This window comes from Athene noctua, chromosome 11 (genome assembly GCF_965140245.1).
Source record: "Athene noctua chromosome 11, bAthNoc1.hap1.1, whole genome shotgun sequence".
NCBI lineage: Eukaryota > Metazoa > Chordata > Aves > Strigiformes > Strigidae > Athene > Athene noctua.
In genome coordinates, this window is record NC_134047.1 from 14,347,352 (window position 1) to 14,365,414 (window position 18,063).

Sequence of the window (18,063 nt, forward strand, 5' to 3'; positions counted from 1 at the left end):
CTCCGGCCGCGCAAGCGGGCAGGCGTGAGAGCCTCTCGGGTTTTTATTTGCATCGCCTCCGTCACCGGTACTGCAGGATTTCATACAGAACCGCAGGGGCTGCACGTGCCTTCCAGGTGACTGAAAATGAGGACGCTCCTGTGGATAATGAGCCTTCATGAAAACTCACATTACCAAATAAGGATTTCTGGGACTAATTGCAACTTTTTTTTTTTTTTTTTTTTTTTAAAAAAGGCAGCTGTTTATTTAAGTATTCAAAGTAGTTGGGCAATTATCACAACCAGTCTGGGGTAAGACTTCAGACACATGCTGTGGTGCCAGAGAAAAACCTTCCCTTTAAATACAATTTTCATATAGTTGTATTTTTCTTCCAGACAGACATGCGTGCACCCAACAGGCCAGTGCTTCTGAGAAACTATTTTACATCTATAAAGACTGAAGAACAAACCATACAGATTCTCATCTGGATTCTGGAGCTAGTACAGGCTACAACCCTAAACATCAGCAGGGCATGCTTGTCTAAAGCTAACTTTTCACCATTTATTCAGTCACATAACATGTTTTATAACCAATTAAAATATTATATAAAAAAATCTACTCGTTAACACAGTCCATACTACACTGTTTCTTATGCCAAACTGGGACAAGAGAAGTTCAGGAGCCAAGAGGAGCCCAGGATGACCGTCACCTCAGGAAAGGGAGTTTATTCATCTGAGTCCAGGTCACTGTCTCCTGCAATGGAATGGAAGTCCTCACTGTCTTCCTCATCCTCAGACAGATGGACTTGACTTAATACACTTGGTCCACAGCGCTGCTGTTCTTCCTCTTCCTCCTCTTCCGAGACCTCATACCCTCCAATACTGCTGAAACTAGTATCTCTTGTGTTGGACTTTGGGTCTGGTTCTTCATAGCTGCCATAACTGGAAGAAAAAAAGATACTCTTACTATACCATCATTTCAAGTCAGCTACTGCTAACAGACAGTTCTGGTTTTGACTCCTGTAAAGGTTCCCTGGCTTGAAGTCCTTGTGGAACACTTAGAACCACTGTGCACTTAACTTCTGTCAATGGCCAGCTTTTTAAAATAAGAAAACTGTTCTCCTGATGAACAACTGTCTACCAGCATCCTCATCCCACTCTGATACACTCAGGGCAGGAAACACAGATCACTCTAACACCTTCTGTCTGTCACCTTTACTGCAGACAGAAAGGCAAACCGCACATTCTCATTATCTTCTCTAGCATTTTCTGCTCAATATTATCAAGACCCTGGGCTGGACCATTTGCCTGACCCAGCATAGCTACCTGTATAATAATTTATTCAGCAAGTATCAATAAAAGCATTAAGGGACTGAATTCCATGAGTAGAAAAAGAACAGCGAATCTAATGCTAATACTCTACAAAATGGCGAGAGAAGAAAAAGTAGGTCAGTGTTCTCTCTCAGGTGAATGCCAAAAAATAAAGCTAATATTGCTATACTTGTCATTTTCTAATAATGGAACTCCTTCCAAAATACAGTACATGCATATTCCTATTCTTTTGGACTTCAGTTACGCAGTTTTCTTTCAAGTAAGGAAACGCTTATTCTTAAGGAAAAAAAACAAAAACCAATGTTAATCAGCTGAATCATCTTTTAACTTCAAAGATACCTTGTAGTTTCTGAGACAACCTATAAAAGCCTTCATTTGTCCTGCCTTCAAAAACCACTATGTACAGGAAATCACGTAACTTACAAGAAAGAATGTTTCTTAAATTACACTAACATTTTTATTAGTGAAAATCTTAACAGCAAAACCAAATTTCTGTCGATAATAATTGCAATTAAGGTTTAAATGCTAAAAATGGTGACAAAATAACTTAAAAACCGTAAGATATTCTTCAGTTTTTCATGATAAACACTTCAGAAATCTTTAAGAGAAGGGATTTTGTTTTGAAGAATTATTTTAACAAGATTCTCAGCTCTAATTACCTGATATTACTGTCCTCCATAACATGAGATGTCTCCCCACCATCTCCTTCATAAGACATCATGCTTTCTTCATTGTCCATGCCCATTCGTGTGTTCTCTTGAAGAACATGAGGTTGTTTAGGTCTCACTGCATTGGGCTCCACATCTGAGTCACTGCCACTCTCACTCAGTTGGATAGCTGTGTAATAAACCAACATTTGGTCACTAATCAACAGTTTTGTTCTGTCAGTTACATACCTTATTGTCTTTGTTTAAAGGCTACAATACTGACTGTAAGGAATGTATACAAAGTGTCGTCTCCACAAAGTCGCAGAAAAGGTATCTGGGAGGTGATATTACTTACTGAATACCCAATTCTGATATTATTCAAAAGCAATCTCATGACCACTGTTACTCAAAAAGGCCTTATTTGCTTGTCTACTCTTGACTAATTCCCACGTCTTAACCCCTAATAATTTTCAGAAGCTAAAGACTACTATAAACTTCTCTGCATGGCAAGTTTTTTTAGTAAAACAGGGAAACAATGTGAAGAACCTCCCCTCCAAGCACCTCTTCCAATTCTTGGTAACACTGACCACATTGTTTCATATCAAAATAAGTGTGTTTTTATTAAACTGCTCGTTTCTGGCTCTGCACACCAAATCATAGTCCCAGTTTTTTCAGAACCATTTGCAGTTTTACTTTATGAAATACAATCGACCAGATATTGTCTTAACTCTGCTTTCTTCCAAGTCCATACTTACAGCACTCCTATTCCACTTCATTTTCAGTTCCATTTATGTTCATGTAGTTTTCCCATTCTTGCTCTTTGGTCTCTCATCCTTTCTGACTATTAGACCACCTGGCCTACATATCCCCTTTATGCACTATGCTCTCTACTGCACGTTTTTGTGATGGAAGCATGAGAAGATTAGCTGGGTTTGAGAATAACCAGTTCCTATTCAGCCTTTTATAAAAAAGGACACCTACACGAGAAAGGATTATCTCCCTCTTCATCACTCCCATCATCATCATCCTCTCCATCCGACATGAGCAAATCTTCATAGAGGACACTGGCCTGGGGCTGCTGGGCTGACCCTTCTTCTTCATCAGCAAGGTCACCATCTGCATCTTCAACTTCCTAGGTCACAGAGAACAGGGATAGTGAAGACCAAACAACATATATACTACTGCTGCCTTTTCCAGCATATGCCTGTTATTTATCACACTGTTCATGCTGAAGTATTCACTCATTTCATAATGCTAACATTCAAAAACTACGTTTAAGAGTCTAGCTATTGCTATGAATACTGCTGTCTTTCAGGGTGGCAGACACAGCAGACAGACCTTACACTATGGAGACTTCTACCACAAGTATGCAAGTCAACACATAGACTGTGGCTGGGATATCTGTAAATATACTCACTGGGGCTGGAGTCTTAGGTTTCCCATCATCATCCTCATCAAACCCTTCAATATCTACGTCAGAGTCTTCCTCGCCCAGCCTACCTCGCCCCTGGCGCATCTGAATGGGGAACACAAATAGCAATACCACTGAGGAAGGCACTACTGGACATAAACCAAAGGGTAGGACTGACATCTGGATCACACTGACGGGTGTGGAAGTACAGCGGAGGGAGAGACAAAACCAAAAATATATGTGTATCACTCTCAGAGCAAAGATCCTTTCACTCTTTATTCCAAGACCAGAGAGCACACAGTCTCCACACACTTTTATCCTGATGTACTCATCGTTCAAAAGGGAATCTCCAACTTTACAGCACCAGGGTTCTTTGATTACCTAGCTATTTCTGGAAAATACCACTAGATCTTTAAAAGTGCTTATTTTCACAACGTATTTTAGAAGCAGACAGCAGCTTCCAACAAATCTCATGCCCTTCTCTCTCCTGTTCTTCCCTCAGTCACCATGAGTCCAAGGTAGAGAGGACATACCAATTCTGTCCTAAAGACTACAAATTGAAAGTCTGTAGAAAGCTTGAAGATTTCCAGATCTAGAAGGCATTCTCAAAGCCACAGACAGCCACAATACTAGACAGAACTATTCATATTCAATCTCTGATTGTCTGAATTGTTCAGAACAGCTCTCACAAGTCTTTCTGGTACCATGTTCAGTCTCATGGCCCTCCTCACCTTCTTCTTCCTGGTAATTTATTTTCATGGTCATACTACTGCACCTCCTGCTATTCCCTCTCCTCCAACATGTTTTTTTGTTTAATATGAAATAAATACAAAGAAAAAAATATGCTGTGGTTACTGTAACAAGTTCATTTATAATGATTCAATACTTTTAACCTTTTTTCTTTCTTTAACAACTATAAGGTATCTACAGCAGCAACCATCTCTTTCTACGTGTTTATACAGCTTCTAATCAACACTGGATGCAACCATAATAATCTAACTATCATCTTCCACATCTTCATGATTTCCCCATTCAGAATCAACAAGTGATTGCACATTAGCCCTTTGTAGCATGAGTCACCAGGTTTCTACTCCCAGAAGTAGTGAAGCAAACAAATATCTGGCCTTAGGCAGATTCTTTTGCAGCTTTTGATTCTCTATTCTTTGTTTTGCAGTGTCTGAATTCCCAGTGCTCTTTAAATTTTTCCTTTTCCCTCAGAGAAGTGAAAATGAAGGAAATCGCATAATGTTTGAAATGGATTCCCTTCTCTGCTTGGGACACCTGCTGATCTTTGTCACCTGTTTGCTACAAAGTAATTGCCTCCTTTCAGTAATTGGCTTATACAACCCAACTCTCCAACCACATGAAAAAATGGAGGATTCTGACCTGAGTTCCTCGCTTCTCTGGGGTAGTGATGGGAGTGTCCATAGCAGACAAATTGCTCTCATCTTGATAGACTGAAGCATCATGTGACATACTGAGGGAAGTGTTGGTATCATACAAATCAGGTGGCTAAAGTATATGTGGAAACAGGAGACATAACATTCTCAGGCATTGAACTGAGACTAGAACAGTATCTTGAGAGGCAAGACTGGGATTTCGGGACTAAATGCAAAATTCGTTTTTTGTCACGGTATTTATATTATTAAAAACTCTTTAGTCCTATTTATTCTTAAAGAACAAGCATGATAAAATGCAATGGCTCACAACCTCAGTTCTGAAGTTTGCCAAATAGCAGATGTTAAAATAGAAGTTAATACTTCTATGCAGTGCAATCCTACAGAGGCCAAAATCGTAAATGGACTTCAAAAGGATTAGATAGATTTATAGAGAACAGGCCTCTCTGCAGCTCATAAATACAATGGTCCAGAAGCAACACCAGTTTAAGGTGCCTGAACAGCCAATTGCCAGAAGCAGAGAGGTTTCACTGTAAGAAGGATCACTGTATGTTTGCATCCACTTACTTCTGGTCCCTGCCAGAGCCAGAATACTTGATTACATCAACCTTTGGTTTGACTCAGCATGGCCCTTTTAATTTCCATTCTTGCAATGGAAATGGTGTTGCAACTACAAATGCTGCTATCAGATCTAGAAAAAGTCTATCACATGAAATAGCAAAGCTTCAACTTTCAATGGGTTCTATGTAAATCACTGTCTCAAGAGTCCCTAAAGCTGACAAAAGCAAGAAAAAACGGGGGGTTGAATTAAGTATTCTAAATGCCAGTCTGTAGTTTGCATGCCATTTGACCTTTGAAGAGTTAATGACGAACTACAGATTAGGATTTTGATAATCCTAATCCTGCAGATTAGGATTTTGATAAAATGTCCTTATAATACACAGTTTATATATCATGACAATCCTGAAAGTGTTAAGAGCAGCAACAATACCATTTAAATTAGGCAAAACAAGCTTCCTAAGAATGTAGACATGTAAACCACAGACAGCTCTCTACTTGATGTATTTGCTTTTTATATCCTGGAGCCCAACTCCTAAAGACACATATGGGGAGATAAATATTAGTCATCACAACTGCATTTGAAATAAAGGGAACTGAAGCAAAGCAACCATCACCAGACCTGCCATCTGTGACAAGTTTGGGAGTGTGGGAAGCGGGAGTGTACCTCCAGCCAAGAAGCAGAGGGAAAGGGTGGCCTTCAGATGACAAGTTCAAGGGAGAAGCTTGGGAAGCTCTCTCCTTTAGCAAGCACAAAGAAGCAGCAGACAACTAATAGGCATTTCCTCTCTCCTGATCACCAACTTAGAAAAAAAAAAAATCAGAACAGGTAATAATGCTCTTGGGAAGAAAACCATCATATAGAGAGAAGAATAACATTTTTGTCCCTCATTCTCTGAGGTATTGGGATCATCCTTGATTCCATCTAATATTCCTTGACATGCGTTAATTGACACTTTCAACAACTAATCTCAGACTCCCCTGCAGCCTGACACTTTCCATTGCCAGGAAGGTCTTTTTCCATGATCCTCAGTTTCAGTATTCCCACCCCACTGAATTCAATAATCATTCCTAGCAAGTTCTTTCTAGCTTCCTAAAAATGCTACATTTTGGGGGGGGGGGGGGTGGTTCATGGGGAGAGATGGAGGGAGGGTGTTAAATATTCCCCCAAAATTGTTTGCAGCCTGCTATCCTGGCTCCAGCCATATAATCTTTGTATACTTATTGCCTAAACAAATTTCAAACTCATTTTTCTCTAATATAAGATCTTAAATTGTTCCTGAACTTCATGCCCCTCTTTTCTGTTCTGACTTTACTAAAATTAAATGCACTTTTCCAGATGTAATCACACCAGATTTACACAGAATAGAAAAATTATTGGTCTACAACTGGGATGAACAACTGCAAAGAAAGCGTTGGTCTGTCTTCCTACACCGGGTATACAACATTTGAATTTTGATCATTCAGTTACTAGTAGAGAGATCTTTCCCAAGGCTTATGAACTTCAACAGTTTTTCCAAATAAACAAAAGGCACATCTCAGACATTACGATGACATTCCCTGAACTGTTACCTAATTTAGCAGGAAATTCCAAAAGCAATTTTATTTTTTAGGAATGAAGTGTCATTCCTGGTGAGTTTTTTACTGATATTTTTAAAAACAAACAAACAGCCCAAGGCAAGAAGCAGCATTAAAAAAAAAAAAAGGCAAACTAATAAAACTTGGCCAAACTCTAAACACTGAAAAACTAGTCTGTCATACAATCTCCAATACAAATTATGCTTCCAACTTGATCTAATACATACAAAATGTCACATACAACTGTCTGCTATAAAATAATAATGGAAATGAAAAAATGTTATTTCCATTAGAACCAAAATAAAAGAAATGTGAAGAATCCCACCAAAGAATGCAGAGGGGTCATACTTCACTGACCATATTAGGCAGTTTCTTTGCTCATAGCAGTAGTAAGTCTCTTCAAGAATATCCCCACCAAACAGCTTTCTGGCTTCTTCTCAGCACTATAGTATTGATTTTTTTCCTCGTGTTCTCCTTACCTTTTCACTGATTGCCTTCTGAGGGTTTCTAACCACTACACTTGCACAGTGTTTGAACTTCCAGTCACCACTCAGTTGTACCTGACTGTACACAGCTCATCTTGAGACCAGTTTTGCAAGCTGCTTGGGAAATTACCTTCTTTGTCTTAGGTATCTCACTCTCTGAAGCATCATAACCACTTCTCCTATTTATCCTTAAAAAATAGCTGTTAGCACACCATCCAACAAGATACTCTACTAAAAGACAAACCGCAGACAGATGGAGAACAGTAAACAGAGAGGCACTGCTAGATCAAACATCCAGGAGATAGAAACTAAAAGAAAGGAAGAAGTGAAAACTTTGCTTGGTCACTTGCCTGCGGAGTGTAAGGACCAGGGGTCATAGGATCAAGACTTTCCAGATCTGCCTCCTCTAGTGCTGCTTCCTTTGCAGTAGAGATGTCTCTCTCAAGTTGAGTCAGGTGCTCATCATACTAAGAACAAAGAAACTTGCTAACGTTGCAGAACAGAAAATTCAAACATACAAAAATATTACAGTAGCGTTGTCCACATACCTCAGCTAAAGTTTGATAACAGATGTTTACAATCTCCTGGGCTGTTTTTGTGTACTGACTGTCTGGCCCTGTAGTAAGAAACAAATCTCTTTATGCATTCTAACATTTGCTCAGTTCCAGCTGGTGAGACAGAAAGCTCTCATGACAAAGATCCCTAAATGCCAACACCTTCTGATCTAAGGAGAAATATAAAGCAAGGTTCACATTCAGCTAACAAAGAGCAACCAGTTTGTTCCAATATTAAACATATTATTTAGGAGATAGGAAGGTTGAACCCTGTCAATCTCAGGAAAATTCCCAGAAACAAATCACTGAAGCAGAGATGTGCACTGAACAAGTAGAAAATCCTCCCCAAGTGTAACTGCCCCATTCTGCACAAGATGGTAAATAAAGCATCATTTTTTAAGTATCTTTTTTCTTAGCAGGAAAGGGAATCAACAAAGAAGCTCAGGATTCACAGCTTCAGGCTTTGACAGCACTACAGAACAGATGCCCAGGTGTATTCATTTAAGTACAGAAGGCAGCTGAAGCCTTATTTTCACCACCTACCATTGTACTTAATGCTGTTGGCAAGGATGAGGTTAACGTCATCCAGGAAAGTCTCTCTGTTCTGGTATTTGTGTTTGGAGATATTCTGGAAGAGATTGTCACCCAGTAAGTAATCAAGTCTAAACATCTCTCAAGAGCCTGCTCAGATCAAGCTACACACCTTGCGTATAGTCTCCAGATCCATTGGATTAGCAATAACCTTGTAATAATCAGGAACAAACTTTTTGTTAACTGGATGATGAAATGGCCAGGACTGAAGGAAAGAAAACAGACAAGTTTAGAAAGCTTCTGTGTAGAACTTTTTACCGTTTGAGCTACAGATTTCATAAAGCAAGTCTACAGAACTGATTTAACACTCAAAATGTATGGGAAGTATTAATCACAAGGCATCTTGAATCCAATCATTTAGTTTCAGGAGGGACACAGAAAAAAAGATCCACTGGATGGATTTTTAACTAGGTGTGTCGATACCTGTTGGACAGTATGAACATGTACTACAAAATAATAATCATACCAAGGACTTTTCTATTTCATACCAACATTTCCTCCACAACGTAACTGCAGCGTCCAACAAGAACACTCATTGCTTGTACAATAAACAAAGAATATAAACCTAGGTCTGATCTCACAGTGAGGACTATATATACCAATTTAAGTTCATCATGTGCGACAGCATAGAAAAACTCTTAAAATCTGTTTCTAAACATCAGAAATGAGAACTTGGTGACAACAGAGAATGGAACTGACCAAGTTTTAAAGAGGACAGGCATTAAGCCCCCCCTCATTCAGTCTAACCACTACAGACGCTTGTTCCTTACTCCATTCAGACACTACACACATTACAGATGAGTGACACTGAAGTCCTTATCTGTGCAGTTTTATCTGGTAAGCTTAAGGGGCTTTTTTTTTAAATACAAATGAACTAGTACAATACTGGATAAACCTGATCAATTAGAAATCAGTTTGTGTTTCATCTGCACCTGAAAACTGTACCTCTCCAGAATACTTTAATATCTACTAAAGCAAGTACTATAAGCAGCAGAAGAGTATGTTTTATAATGACCATGCTTAATGAAAATCAATTACTTCATATTAATAGGAGGTTGACAAAGGCACCTGCCAGGAATGAGAGCAGCAGGAAAAAACCAACCACAATATAATGTAAACTGTAAATATACAGCCACAAGACTATCATCAACACATTTTGCACATCACACACACACTCTACTCAAGCTACATACATCTGGAACTGCCATCATCTTTTGAGTGACAATGTTATCCAAAATGAAGGAAAAGGCCACTTGATCATCATCATCCAGGAGGGGGTTAATTGCTTTTTCTAATCGAGCCAGTTTATCTTCCTTCTGCAATAAAAGTAAGAGCATCAGTGGCTGACCCTAGATTAATACCTGTTAGTAGCAAGATACTCTGTCGCAAAGAGAGTCTCATTCACCTTTTTCTGAAGATAGTTGTAAGCAAGGGAGAATAACAGCCTAAATATAAGCCTACATACAAGATGAAGTAACTAGAGTAACAAACAGGCATCTATTTTTTGAGAAAGACTCCAATGTGAACTGTCTGAAATCATGAAAATTCAAATACAGCCCAGGGTGGGGGAAGAAGTTCCCTTATCCTTCTACTACTTTCCTTAAAGCCCTGTGTTTTGCCTGCTTATGTCCTCCATCCTCAAACTCCTCAACCACCCCCTGACCATCCTTCCCTCTCCACTCTGTCACAACTCATTCACAAGACTTGCCTCTTTTAGCTTTTCATCACACAGGTCCAGCATGGACTGAGATATCTGTGTCAGCGAGTGCTTTGGCCCTGCAAACACACAGCAAATACAGTGAGATATTCCAGCCTGATTAAAAAGGCCAATTATGTCACAATATGACTTAATCTTTACTCCTAAAGCATCACTGATTATATTTCTAGCACAGTTGGGAGTATATCCTCAATTATATTCCCATTACACTCAATTACTAAAGTTTAGTATGGATTTTATATGAGAAAAGGTTATTTGCAGCAAATATTCACACATCTGGTATACACTCTGTTCAGGTAAGGAAAATCTATGGAAGAGCTGCTGTGCCTGTGCAAGACTGGCCTCTAAGCTCTTCACCTTTGTCAAACTTTCAGAGTGTAAGTCATTAAATTCCTGCTTCCTTCACTAAATCCAATCAGTGAAGCAGAACTGCTAAGGAAGGTAAGATGAACATTTAAGGAATATGCAGAAAACCACAGCTTTAAATAATTTCACGATTCCTCAGACATGGAAACAAGTATTTGCAACAGAACTATGAAAAAAAATCTCATTTATTAGGACAAAACAAGGACTTAGCTGTCAAAAAATAAAGGAAGCGGTAAAGGCACAAAACCAGAGCTGTCAGTATCACCCCAAATGCTGCACAATCCAGAGAGACTCAATGCAGCTGGGAGGTTTTTTCATCTGTCGAATGAATACTTTTTGGACAAAGACCTTTCTATCAGTGGTCTGAATAGAGCTGACCTATAGTTGCTCAATGAATCAGCACTTTTCCCCAGCAGACACATGCTCTACCACTTTTTGGTTTTTTAAACCAGCTTTCTGACCTTCCCAAATGGGGAAAAAATTATTTCAACTAAAAACTAAAATACAAAAAATAATTATAGTAAGCTCCACTCAAAGCTGTGTGCCCCAAGGCAATGGCTTCATGCTATTTGTAATGAAATATTCATTCACTAAAGCGTAAAATTAAGTTCACAAGTACTGATCCATGTCTGAAAGCAAAAAGGAAGGACACTCATAATGTAGTCTACTGAAGACAATCTTTAACTTAGCTTCACCCTTTATGAAGGGGATATGCAGGACTTTGCTTTAATGCAGTTTGACTTAATACATGCACCAGTGTCTTCAGTCTTTGACAGATCCATAACTGAACTCCAGTTACTACATCACAGTCATCATTTAGTCATTGTTTAACGCTAGGGTCCAGTTCTTTCTTATTTATGGAATATCTCATTAACATAGTCTTTCAGGTATCTCTGGAAAAATGTATGTTTATTGTTGCCATCTGACAGTGAATTTATTCTGCCTTTCTGTTGCTTTCATTATTTCTAAAAGATCCACACCTCATACATGTAAAACTCATTAGCAGAAACACCATTTCCCTGCATTATTAGTAGCCTACCATTGTATGTTGCACTGTTCTTAACAATTAGTTCCAGATGTTCTCTGAACTCTTCTCGGGACGGGTATTGCCGCTTGCGAACATTTTCACGCAGGGTCTGTAAATCCATGGGCCGTGTAATAATCTTATAATAATCTTTGACAACTTTTGGATTTACAGGTGTATGAAAGGGGTATGTCTGAGGATGAAAAAAAAAAGTGCCTATTAACACAGCGTTAGCACAGCTAATCGCAGTTTAACCTCCACAGTTGAATACGCACTAACATATAAAATCTTTACACAATCAGTTCCTTAACTGCACCAGGGAAAACACGGTAATTTCAGCCTCACAGTGGCTATCACTTTCTCCTACAAAATGTTCTTTAATACCATTAGAAGAAGAAAAACTCACAAAGAATTCTCAGGTTGTATTTTTGGTAATGCAGCACAGAACTTAATAAACTGAACTTTAAATTCTCATTTTAAATCAAATCTTCCATTTAATCTTTTAGTTTTGCAAGTTTCTCATAAAATCTGGTCAGAAACAGTGCACAACTTTCTCCAGTGCCACATATGTAAGAGTATTCCACATAGCTACATCAAGTGTTATGAATCTTTTTCTGGTTTTGTTGGGAGAAAAAAAAAAACAAAACACCCACATTCCAGGCTTTGAATACATATCCACAGAGAACTATTCAACGTTATTTTCCGATATGGACATTTTCATCTCAAAAAGATTCTGAGCTAACTTATGGAATAATGCAAACCAACTGTGTGCAGGGCAGGGGGGAAAAGGAGTGGCACACCACTCATCTGAGAAAAGCCAAGCCTTATTTTGGTGTCTACAACACAAAACCTACTTCAACCGTATTGTCTCAGACACGGGTTTTTGGTCTCATAACTTAAACTTACATTAGGAAGATCCCTTATGTCATTGATGATGCCCTCCAAGATAGATGACAGCGTCACCATGGGATCTGTTCGCCGTCGGTGGATGGATTTATGAGGACGCTAAAGAAATCAGAGGTGGAAAAATTAAGGCAGTTCCAAGATGCAAAATATTTACTTACAGAAATCCTAGGCAATTTAGTTTATTAATTTACTGGGCAGGTATCTGTGTTGCATGTGCAGGATGCACAGGAGTAGTAAAGAAACTGGCCAGTTGGTACAAACAGAAATAAAGATGCTGCAGTCAGGTCAGCAACACCTTCACTCACGTTCAGATAATCACAGTGAACAGTTGTCCCTACTCGCCGCTTCTTCTTTGGAGGAAGCTGCTGTTTAGGAAACTTCAGGACCAGTGATTTCCTGCGAACCTCATCCGCACTAGATAAAAACAAAAGAAGTGTAATACTTTCTCCAGCCCTCTTGTGAGTCAAGACCATCTGTCCCCCAGTATTGGCTTTGGTCCCATCTGCCATAATACCAAATACACAACTGAAACACTGTAGTAATAATCTATGTAAAGCACTATCACTTTATTCCTGTGAATAATATACATCTGAGTAGTCTGCACTAAGATCTAAATTGTTTTTTCTTACTATTCATTGGTATCTCAGCTTCTTCCCTTACCTCTCAATCAGTTGTTTTCCCAGGACAATTTTTGTTCCTTCTACTTTGATGAGTTCTTCATTATCATTGTGAATGACTGTTTTTTCCAGCTCTTCTTCCTGCTCCTCTGTCATTGCAACAGGATTAGAAGGTGGGGCATTTGTTTGGTAGTACAGAGGGCAGAACTTATTAGTCCTCATGTGGCCAATTGCACCGCATGCTCCACATTTCAGCTGGAACAATATAAGAAAGATGACAGATCAGAATTCATACATAGGCTTCTAGTTTAGAAGCAAAGTACCATTAAAATTCCCTAGTCAGACCTTTAGTACATCACTAGAACAGAAAAATTCCCCAATACCCATGACCTGCAAGTGTGCTTTACATAGAGATATGCTTACTTTCAAGTCTGGACGCTCTTTCATTTTCTTGGGCTTCTTTTCTGGAGGGCCCTTGAGTTTCTCTTTTTCTTGGTTCCGTTTTAACCGCCTTAATTGTTCCTGAATCCTGCGTCGCTCCTTCCGCATTTCCTCACGGTGCTGTTCATCAAATAGAGCAAATTTTCGTCTGGGGGGAAAAAAAAAACCAAAAACCAAAACCAAACAAACCACAAGTTTTTCATCTGAGTTGATGACTTCCTAGGTATTCTTCTGCCAGGTCAATCACTGCACAAATTTCATAATACCCTCAAATGGAAGCCATTAAACCCCTCTCTCTCTCTCTCCACAATTACAGTGCCGGGCTTTTACACTCAATTCTACATTTCTTCATACTGTCAATAGAATGAAATAGTCTACTAGCAAAGTTAAAAAGAAAAAAAAAAAACCAAACCACACCAAAAAACAAAAAATCATATAGGTCTTACATGAACTCTTCATCCTTGGTAGTCCGTATTCGGCAGTAGGCATCAATAACAGCGGGCTTCCGAACTGTCTCACACCTCACATATTCTTTCCCATCCTCATCTCTAAACGTGCGATATATTTTGAGGCGGCGGCCAGTGGCAGAGGAATTAAGGCTGGTTACAGAGGCAGTGTCATCATCTTTGTGAGAGTTTGCTGAGGCTCCTGAAGCTGATGCTACAAGAGAGTGTTCTATTTAATTTCACACTGTAGAAACATCATAGTTTAAATAGAGCAAATAGTTCTGGCTCAAAAACTTCCAAGGATTCAGGACTCAGGAAAAACTAAGCAATAGAAGTCTTTTGTTTGCTTGTTTGTGTTCTCTTACCGTGACATATATCAATCTGAAACAATGGTAAACTACTGTATTATCCACATGGATTATAAAGCCAGATACAGTCAACAAGGATCTGCAGGTGCCTATGTGCAACCTGCAAGGCAACTGCAACATGGCTCTGCAGATTGCTTATAGTTACAGTGGTTGTGATCACAGGTATGGAGATCTGGCAGAAACTGAAGGCCAACAACTACTGAATTCTCCAACTAGTGTCACAATCAGTGAGCCAGCCTTGTCTCGTGTAACCACAGAATCTTTCCAGCACCATCCATCATTTTGGTTGAGAAATTTTGTTTAAAATAACACTGGATATCTTTTCATAAGGCAACATTTATCAGCAAATCTTCCATGTAGCCCTTACTAAATTATTTAATTAATGATTTATTCCCAATCTGGGTTTCCAACAGCAACAGTAATGTTGACTCAGATGCAGCAAAGCTCAACTTCGCTCACACACATGCAACAAGTAACAGTGATTATGAGCACCACCATGCAGACAGCAGTTCCTTCACAGGTCAAACACTTTTACCTGCCCATTAGGGACACATCAAGTCCTCTGTCAGAATGCACTTAAAATAAACACGTCTCTAGGAGAGCCAAATCTGGCAGCTGCCCAGATACCTCCCAGACACATGGCTACAGCACACAGTATAACAGACACTGCTATCAGCCTACATACTGTGCCTATCTGTTTCACATACATGGCTGTGTTTACACACAAAATCCAATTAGAGTACCATAAGCTGGTTGCAAGAACTATTGGCAAACACATTTTGAGAAAATTACTCAAAACCACTCTACACCCCCCACCTCTCAAAAAAAGGGAAACTTAAGCGACAAGTAGCAGTGAGCATCTAAACAAATAACAGAGTAAGTTTACAGTTCAAAATAAGCAAAGCTATGGGGCAAAAAAACCACTTTAAATGCATTTTCATCCAGTAACTGCTCAGGGGAAGCAATAAGCCTCAGACCAGCATGTCTATACAGTCTCCCTGTAAGGAATACACATTCCCCTCTGAGATGCCAGATCAGCACTCTTTGCAGCCTGACAAAGTTCTGCATCCCTTCCCAGGCACATTCTGGTGGTTGCAGTTACTTACACAGCCCCTTTTTGTCTCTCCTGTCCTTTTTACCCCTCTCTTTGTCATTGCCACTGTCTTCTCCCAGAAGCATCCTTTGCAATTCCTTTCGTTCCTGCTCTTCTCTTTCCCGAGAAAGCTGAGAACTAGTTTTCTTGTTCTGTAACATATTCTCAATATTCTTTCCCATCTCTTCAAAGTCACTGTCTTCAGCTGAGCTGCTATCTGTGTCTGTTGACAGGATCTCAGTGGATTCCAGAACCCTGAAACAGGAGGCACCCTGAAAGTCAGTTAGTCCCCCAAAAGAATAATCAGCCTGTTACCTTCCCAGAAATACAAAGGTAAAAAAACCGCAAAGGTTTGAAAATCAGTGTTGTCAATCACTACTACAAAACCAGGCATAATATATTCCCCTCTCAGTCCTCCTGTAATCTCCATGTCCAAAAGATGTTTCAAGCCAATCTTCTCCAACAAGTTGATCTCTTCATCATCAACAGTACTATATTCCCTCCCCACTCTCAGGTCTTGGGCCAGACCAAGGAATAATGCATGATTTCTCCTGGCAGTTCTAAATAGGACATAAAATTGGTAGCTGCTGCCCAAGTAAGAGATGGCAAACTGCTGTTAACACACAATTAAAAAAAAAAAGAAAGGAAATAGGGTGGTGAACTGTGGAACAGTGGAACATCTCATGCCGTTATATGTGTCAGACTATGCAACTCATTCTACCTTTCCAAAAGATCTGTGACAGCAAGACACTCAGGCTAACCTGTTGAAGTTTCCATTAACAGTCAAAGCCCACTTTCTCAGTGCTGTATTTTGTGGGCCCAACCCAGTTGACCAACATCTACACCACTATGTATCAGTGAGCCCCAGGCATACATAGCCCTGAACTTTTAAGGTGGGGACAGGGTGGGGTTCAAAGCTGTAAACATCAGATAAGAACTTACTTATTTTGTAAATCAAAGATGCGTTGACACTCTTCTTTGTATCTCTCCTGATGTTCTGCTACAGAAAACCGAGACCCACGTGCAAATTTGCTCATAGGACCTTCCCCTGAACGAGCCTGCTCTGTAGACATTGTACGTACTACATCAATCACTTCCCACCGGGACAGCTTCTTTATCTGGAAAGAGGAAGAGAGACTAGAACTGGCTTTAGAGACATACAACTGAGGTAGCTGGCTGTGGATTTCAACTCCTTTCCACACCAGGTCAGAATAGAAAAGTATACGTCCCTTCCACCATCAGCTGCTGAATCCGTTAGCAAGAGCTCTGCAACCTGCTCCAGGTTCATGCTTACCTCCTCTTCAGGCACTCCAAATTTACGCAGAAGCTGTTTGGCATTTTTGAGAGAAAGTCGGCGCAGATCAGCATCTGTCCCAGTCACTGTCTTTTTCACTGGCTGAGGTTCTTTATCGTCCTGTTCAGAGAAAGGTGCAGCCTGTTAATGTCATCACATAATAGTCTTTCCTAAGCTCATCTTCTGATATTCTCTCTTCCTGATGCCTCATATTTACTCCATTTCTCTCACATGACTTTCCAGTTATTGTTCCTTGTCCAACCCAACCTTGGGAACCATACCTTCTGCTGAGTTGGTTTGTTTGGAATCTTCACGTAAGAAAATCCTTCACCACAACCAGTAGGATCTGCTACACCGGTCACTTCTAAGAGGCACTTGCCCTTCATAGCAGCAATGAAAGCTCGTGTGGTGTTCCATGGAGCTGTGCGCACCTGTCAGCAAGAAAAGAAACATGCCTTCACAAGCCTGCTGCCATTGAGGAGAATTCCAAGCTTTTTATTTTAGATTCTTCCAATCATACTGAGAACTTTTCAGTTGACATAATGAGGGTGAATTCCACTTCCTGATCCTTCAGCTGTCCTGATAAAACTCTATGAAGAAGCAAAGAGGTAGGTAACTTACAAAAGGCATTTAAGGCAAAAATCCTAGTCCTGAAAGGACCTGGCAGAAGAAATCCCAAACACAGGTGTAAGCTTGGCAGCAGAGCTCCCAGGAAAGTCACAAGAACATTTGATCTACTGAATCCTACTTTAAATATGTCCTTTAAATATAAAGGCCTCATTTATCTCCTGCCATGCAGATTTATATATTGGCTTGCATGTTCATGCATCACTCTGACAGTACCTCATCATCAATCTTCATTTGGAAATCCTCTTCATTCTCCTCTTCTGGTGCAAAGAAGGATTTCTCTCCATAACCAGCATCCTGCAGAGAAATATTAGGAAAAAATGAGAACCTGAAGTCTTAAAAAAGGTACTGGAGAGAGAACTAGAAGCATATTATGAATCTCCTGTGGACACCTGTCATGCTGAACAAGCACACCTTCACAGACAGTTGTTTGCAAGATTCACTGGGACCCACAGTATCACAGATGCCAAACTGCCCAGTATTTTGACAAACCTCATAACTAAATACGGCACTCGACTTCAAAAAAAATAACCAGTCTCTCTCACAGCCACATACTGGTTACTTTCTGCTGTACAGCTCCAGGTAGAAACATAAGCCCCTTCTTGTACCTCTCCTTTGCTACCTTTGGGCATA

General features: G+C 39.8%; 1 protein-coding gene across 6 annotated transcripts in view; it reads right to left on the reverse strand.

The window, feature by feature from the left end:
- Positions 1-215: 215 nt before the first annotated feature.
- TAF1 (TATA-box binding protein associated factor 1) overlaps positions 216-18,063 on the reverse strand; it is a 33,053-nt gene continuing 15,205 nt past the window's right edge. For 2 of the 6 annotated variants that reach the window (XM_074914826.1, XM_074914824.1), the window contains exons 19-40: positions 17,647-17,727; positions 17,085-17,234; positions 16,804-16,923; positions 16,452-16,627; positions 15,523-15,764; positions 14,049-14,262; positions 13,585-13,750; positions 13,205-13,416; positions 12,850-12,958; positions 12,545-12,643; positions 11,654-11,831; positions 10,240-10,307; positions 9,725-9,847; positions 8,644-8,736; positions 8,484-8,568; positions 7,935-8,002; positions 7,737-7,853; positions 4,755-4,880; positions 3,375-3,473; positions 2,939-3,089; positions 1,970-2,147; positions 216-920 (exon numbers count right to left, since the gene is read on the reverse strand). In XM_074914826.1, the coding sequence (XP_074770927.1) occupies positions 704-920; positions 1,970-2,147; positions 2,939-3,089; positions 3,375-3,473; positions 4,755-4,880; positions 7,737-7,853; positions 7,935-8,002; positions 8,484-8,568; positions 8,644-8,736; positions 9,725-9,847; positions 10,240-10,307; positions 11,654-11,831; positions 12,545-12,643; positions 12,850-12,958; positions 13,205-13,416; positions 13,585-13,750; positions 14,049-14,262; positions 15,523-15,764; positions 16,452-16,627; positions 16,804-16,923; positions 17,085-17,234; positions 17,647-17,727 (3,072 nt within the window). In that variant the 3' untranslated portion in view covers positions 216-703. Of the gene's footprint in view, positions 921-1,969; positions 2,148-2,938; positions 3,090-3,374; positions 3,474-4,754; positions 4,881-7,560; positions 7,563-7,732; positions 7,854-7,934; positions 8,003-8,483; positions 8,569-8,643; positions 8,737-9,724; positions 9,848-10,239; positions 10,308-11,653; positions 11,832-12,544; positions 12,644-12,849; positions 12,959-13,204; positions 13,417-13,584; positions 13,751-14,048; positions 14,263-15,522; positions 15,765-16,451; positions 16,628-16,803; positions 16,924-17,084; positions 17,235-17,646; positions 17,728-18,063 lie in introns of all 6 variants that reach the window. The other 4 variants (XM_074914827.1, XM_074914829.1, XM_074914828.1 and 1 more) reach the window with 3 other exon arrangements.